Source organism: Hydra vulgaris, chromosome 05 (genome assembly GCF_038396675.1).
Source record: "Hydra vulgaris chromosome 05, alternate assembly HydraT2T_AEP".
NCBI lineage: Eukaryota > Metazoa > Cnidaria > Hydrozoa > Anthoathecata > Hydridae > Hydra > Hydra vulgaris.
The window spans coordinates 39,665,720-39,672,500 of NC_088924.1; the positions used below are offsets into that span (position 1 = coordinate 39,665,720).

Here is a 6,781-nt window from a genome sequence, read left to right on the forward strand (position 1 = left end):
ACTTCTTTATTATTAAGGTAGAGTATGGCAGAAATTTTCCATCTTAACTGTAAAAAAAAGACCTATGGCCTAACAAGGAAATCATAATAACTCAGAAATCATAAATTAAAGAATAATTAAAACCATTTTAACCTTATATGGTTGTTTTTACATTTTTTGTATATTTGTGATAAATATATTTTCTATTTTAATTATGTTAGCTTTGTCTTTACAATCAAGTTACATTGTTAACAACTAATTTCTTGCAGGAGTCTCATTATATACCACTGTGCTTCAGTCAGACTTTTGTCGTGATGGTGATGAACTTTGTTTACTTATTAAAAGAAATGTTATTAGCAATGCACCGTTATATTTGAAAGGAGTTTTTGTGTCAGGTGAAATTGAGCTAACTGCACCTGTTCCTGTGACAAGTCAGTTCACAAAGACAGTTAGTTTTTGTTTTTGTTTTTCTTATTTATATATTGATGTTGTATATTTTTTTTAACTTTTTAAGATGAAATGTTGCACAAGACCACTCTACAGAGGAATGAGAAAAGCTTAGATAATAATTCCACTATCAATGCTACTGATATTGCTTTTATATAACAACATCTAGCAGTTGTTAATAAACTTTTTTTTTTAAATATAAAATACATGTTTATATTTTAAGGCAGTTTAAATAAATGACACTGTTTAAATGTTTAAATAATGATAATCGTATTTTAATGGACGTTCTTTAAAAAGAAAGTCATTTTTCTATAATGTGCAATAGCATTCTGAATTTTCAGAATTGAAGAAGTATTGAGTTCACAGCGTCATTTTAAAAGATTCAATATATGTTTCACAATACCAATTTGCAGAAATCTGACCAAGAAGTTGAAACATTTTTTTACTTTTTTTTCTGCGTCAGATAAGTTAAGCATTATTTTTAGTCCTTAGTTTTTCCTTTTTTAGTTTGCTACCCTTTTATTAGACTCAAAAATAGGATAATATTTGATAAAGTTGTTACACACGTGTAACATAAGTTAAAAATGGAACATGCCTTATTCTTACATTGTAATAATACAATTGTATAATCAACATAATCTCTTATATCAAGTCCTTATGTCATATGTTAATTTTGTATCTTGCACTTTTACTTGGCAAGAAGTCCATATGTTGCCACCTTATTGCTCATTATAATAATTTCTAAATAATTAAGTATGGATATTTATATATCAAATATTATATATTAAATATTATATAGGATATCATGTTAAGTGTATAGTGTATACATACACCATACACCATAGTAGAGATATGCTTAGTTACACCATAGTAGAGATATGCTTAGTTACACCATAGTAGAGATATGCTTAGTTTGCATTAATAATTTTATTTCATTTTATAAAAAAGTATATTTAGTTTTTTTGAACCATGCAGTGAATTTTTCAAAAAATACCACGGTAAAAATTTATGTGAAAGATTTTTTATTGCATATTTAAAGGCTATGATATTGAGACTTAACATATGACATTTAGACTTAACATAAAAGATTAAGTTTATTATGCAAATGTTATATTACAGTATAAATATATAAGATGAATCTTTTTTTTTATGAGTTGAGTTGTTATTTAAGCACGTTTTGCTCATTACTTTGTGAACTGGTATTGTGTGTCATTGGTGCTTTGAATTTTGAGTGTTTAGAGATTTGTAAAACATCCATTTTTTACAAATTTTTTATTGAGGAAAGTTTGATTAAACACTTCCTCAAGATAAATTTTTTTAAATCAAACTTCCTCAAGACTTTAATATAACTTTCCTCAAAAAAAAAAAAAAAAAACTTTTGGTCCAACATTGCAACTTGCTTGCTAAAATGTTGAAAACTTGATTCAGCAAGTTTATATTATTTTATGTGTCAATGATGGTTGGTTAAATATTAAAACTAATGAGAAATCAGTGAACAAAATGTGAACTTGCAACATCTGTAAATAAAGTTTGCAAAAAATCACTTCCAGCTAGCCAATCCCTCCCCAATCTGATCTCACCTTTTTAACAACCTGCGGCTTGCAGTCGCTTGTGAATTATAACTCCAGCAGAACTCAGTTATATTCTTCAAACAATTATCACAATATTGTTGATATTTCTATATTGATGAATAGCAACCTCTTACTGAGTCTTCTGCATTATGTCTTCTAAGATTATCATTCACTACAGATCTCTGATGGAAACCATATATACAATTCATTGCAAAATTAATATCTACTAAGGTTGCTTCTCTTTATCCTGCTTATTATTTTCTTACTCCTAATTCCATTCTCTACCTTTACAATTCTCTTATTCATCCCTGTATGGAATATTGTTGTCATATTGGGGCTGGTTCTTCAAAATTTGTCCTTTCTCTTCTTGACAAAGTCTAAAAATGTATTGTAAATGTAATAGAACATGCTCTTTCTACCTTGAAACTTGAGCTTCAGTAAATTGTTTTCTTTCTCTTTAACAACATTTTTTGTTCTCTTTGAGATCATACTTATTTACCTGCTCAAGAAGAAAAAACTGAGCACTGAAACTAGGGTTAGTGACTAGAAAGTGAATGTTTTTTCATTGTTTAATTTTTTAAGTGATATACCCCCAGAACTTTATTTTGTTTGTTTTTTTGAACATAAGTTGTTCATTTGTAACAAATTTTTTTATCAAACATTTTATCACAGTTGAAAGTAATTTAATTATGAACATCAAAATGAGAAATCAGATGAGTGATTAACTTAATAATTTTATAGAATTTTTCTTAAAGAATATTTAAAAAAATATTGAAAAATAATAGAATATTGAAATTTTGTTGCAAAGTGGCTTATCTCTAAGCAGGCTTTTGGTTGTAGCTTCTAAAAGTGGCTCACCAATCAGTAAGCTATTAAGAGTGGCTCACCAATCAGTAAGCTTTTTTTAAAGCACCTAGTTATGGTTTGCTAATCAGTGAACTTCTACATGAGGCTTAAAGAGTGATCTACCACTCAGTTAACTTCTGCATGCTGCAGCTAATAGTGACTAACCACTCATCAAACTTCTGCTTATAGCTGTTAGAAGTGGTCAACCTTAAGCCACCTGTATTTAAAAATTTTTTTAATATATGTACAAAATCATATTATAAGTTAATATTAGCTTTGCTTACCATATTTAAATCTAGAATTATTTTTAATATGCTGTTTGAATGTACACATTTTCATATGGTTGCATTTTCTAGCTTTTATCATTTAAGTACCAGTTATGCAGTTTTCTTTATAATTGTGATTTTAGCTTTTTTGCTTTTATATATATGTTATGACTTTCCCTGGGTGCTGTATTTTTATCATATACAGCACCTGATTAAAAGTGGCCAGTATTCTTTCTGCCTTTAACATTGCATGATAATTTATATCATATATAGTTATAATGATTTTTAATAGTTAATAGTGAGCTTTGTCAGAATTTTTGTTCGTATGTTTGAATGTTTATTACTTTTAATATATTCAAAAAACTTATAAATCAGTTCTGCTCTTAATATTGTATTTCTGCTCTTTTCTAAAATTTCTAAATTTTATAAAATTTCTAACTGCTACCACTAGTTAAATAACAAGAAGAAAACTGTAATATAATAACATAAGAAAACTGTAATATAATAACAAGAAGAAATTTTTTTAAAGAAAATGTTTAAACAAATAATCAAAATATTATTTAAAATTACCTTAAAATAAATATTATTTTACAATGACAGTCAACTGTTATGTTACAGGTAATAGAATTAAAGAAAGAATTTAACAGATAATAGAATTAAAGAGAAATTGTAATAAAAAATTGATAAAATATAATAGTTATTTATATATAAATATAGGTTGTTTTTGCAACAAATATTTTTGAAAATACTTACTATAGTTACAATTGTTTTAAAACTTTTTTATAATAGTGGAGCATCGAATTTTTACAGTTAGTAATGCAAATCAAAAAATCATCTTCTAATGTTTTTGTAAGAGCCGAACTTGTGTTCAGAGATGAAAATTTGAGGTTTAACGGTAATTTTTTGTTATATTTATAAACTAATATCTATATACATACATATATATATATATATATATATATATATATATATATATATATATATATATATATATATATATATATATATATATATATATATATATATATATACATATATATATATATATATATATATATATATATATATATATATATATATATATATATACATATATACATATATATATATACATATATATATATATATACATATATATATATACATATATACATATATGTATATATACATATATGTATGTATATATATATATATATATATATATATATATATATATATATATATATAATATATATATATAAATATATATATAATAATAATAATAATAATAATAAGATTGAGCTGTGGCATAAAGGGGAGCTGACCAAATGAATATGACAACTGAACTGTATATAATTTTCATATTGTTTTCATATAGGCATCATAACTATTTTTAAACGAATTAGTAGTTTTGGAATTTTTAACTTCATCCGGCAGTGTGTTCCAAATATTAACCACTCTATTTAAGAAAAAGTATTCTCTTTGATGACAGTTATTTGTGAGCTGTTTGGTTAGTCGTTCCTTATTTCTTCTTACTGCACCTGCTGGCCCAGGACAATCGCCGGATTAGGACTTTTTTGGAGGGTGGATCCAGGATGTAGTATTAAGACCAGTGGTTTCCTTAAAATACTGAATTGCATCTACCCGTGTGCTACGTGCTTTGATTGATTGGATATTGAGTAGGGCTAGTCGATCTTCATATTTTTTTCCTCTTAATGAATGGCATAATTTAGTGGCTCTTCTTTGTACTCGTTCAATAACTTTTTCATTGACTTTGTTAAGTGGAGCCCATGCAGGCTTTCCATACTCAAGGTGAGGTCTCACAAATGTGTTTTAAACACTGAAGGGTTCCAGTATCTAAACGTACGCTTGAGTAAAGCTAGTGCAGCATTAGCTTTAACTGCTGCCTGTTTTGATTGAGCTGACCATTTTAGATCGCTAGTTATTAAAATTCCAAGATCTCGCTCTTGGTTGGTAGACAATAAGTATGTTCACCTGTTATATTGATTTTGTATGCTAAATTTGTGGTCATAGATTATTTTTTTGGACGATTTTTTTATCGTCAATACTTTGCATTTGCTTGCATTAAATTCCATTTTCCAATTATCTGCGCATTTAGCAACAGCATCAAGATCTTTCTGCAGCTGTTCAATGTCAAATTTATTTTTTATTATATTTATTAGTTTGCTGTCATCAGCAAAGAGCTTGAGTGAACATTTGACAACATCTGGCATGTCATTTATATACATTATAAACAGTAGAGGACCTAGAACAGATCCTTGTGGCACACCACTCTGAACTTTTATCCACTCCGAGTAGTTTTCGTCAACAAGAACTCTTTGTTTTCTGTCCATAAGAAAGCTTTTAGCCATCTCAGTAGTTTACCTTTGAAACCATAGGCCTCTAATTTGACAACTAACGCTTCATGACAGACTTTATCAAAGGCTTTAGCAAAATCCAGATTGATTATGATTGCGTAAAGGCCACAGTTCAGTGCCTCTGATGTAATTTCTATTATTAGGTATTATACCTGTTTCAAATGATGAAACTATTAGAAGAGAAATAGGCCAAGCTAAACCAGTGGCACACTCGTTGAGAACATTAGGACTTATACCATCAGGGCCAATCGCTTTGTATTTCTTCAAAGCACTCAACTCGCCAAAAACTGCAGTTTCATTAAGATCATTAATCAAAAACTGCAGTTTCATTAATTGATCAATCTTGCATACCTGATCAGTCCTGTTTGGGAATGTAAACTTGTTTTTGTGGTCAATTTTAGAAAAAGCAGACTCAAACTGTTAGTTAAGACATTCTGCTTTTTCAAGCGATTTTGTTAGCTCCATGCCGCCTTTTATCAAAGAGGGAACAGAAAACTTTGCTTTTTTTTGACTGAAAATATAGTTGTATACATATAAGATTTTGAAAGTGAGACAAGTTTTGATTCATAGCTTCTTCGTGCAGCAACTATGTCTTTTTTTAACTGCTTGCAAGTTGCTTTGTAGAGTGGGCTGATAGATAGATGAGTAATGGGTGAGCTGGCTAGCAGTTTTGACCAAAGGTTAAATTTCTTTTTTGTTAGATTTTTAATGCCTGTTGTAAACCATTTTGGTTTTGATATCTGTTTTTGAGTTGATGTTGCTTGATTTGGTACATATTTAGCTAATCCTTCTTTGTATCGAAACTCAATGAGTTGGTTTATCATAATGGGATTGTTTTTGAACTTTTCAAGTTGTTTCCTCCATTCTGCATCTGCAAAAAATTTGTTTAGATTTTTATAGTCGCCTCTACCCCAGTTTGGTTTGGTTAGTAATAACACCCTGGTTAGTGAGATAAATGGTTCAAACAAAAAACTTCATAGAAGAGTGTAATGGAAATTATCTTTAATTAAGATGCTAAAAGATGGACCAATATTGAGTTCAAAAATTCTGGAGAGGCAGTCAGCTAGCACTAGGTCAAGAGTATTGTTGCCAAAGTAGGTTTTGTGATATGCTGTGTAAGAGCTGCAGTGTTGACAGAATAAAAAAAGCCTGTGCTTAACATTGTTTCATTTCTCTTAGTGCTGGCACCAGTTGCTGTCCACTGTACTTCCGGGTAATTGAAATTACCAATTATTTATAACTCCATACCATTTTTTTTGGTGCTATATTTGCAGCAGAAATTAGGCTACAACTGTTCTGTTGAGTTCTATGCTTG

At 28.6% G+C, this 6,781-nt stretch overlaps 1 protein-coding gene across 2 annotated transcripts in view; it reads left to right on the forward strand.

The window, feature by feature from the left end:
* Nucleotides 1-6,781, forward strand: part of LOC101235976 (uncharacterized) — a 65,263-nt gene that overhangs the window by 31,925 nt on the left and 26,557 nt on the right. For both annotated transcript variants that reach the window (XR_010638683.1, XM_065798168.1), the window contains exons 6-7: nt 249-427; nt 3,899-4,004. Coding sequence is in view for 1 of the 2 variants with exons in the window: in XM_065798168.1 (XP_065654240.1) it covers nt 249-427; nt 3,899-4,004 (285 nt within the window). In the remaining variant the exon portion in view is untranslated. The remainder of the gene's footprint in view (nt 1-248; nt 428-3,898; nt 4,005-6,781) is intronic.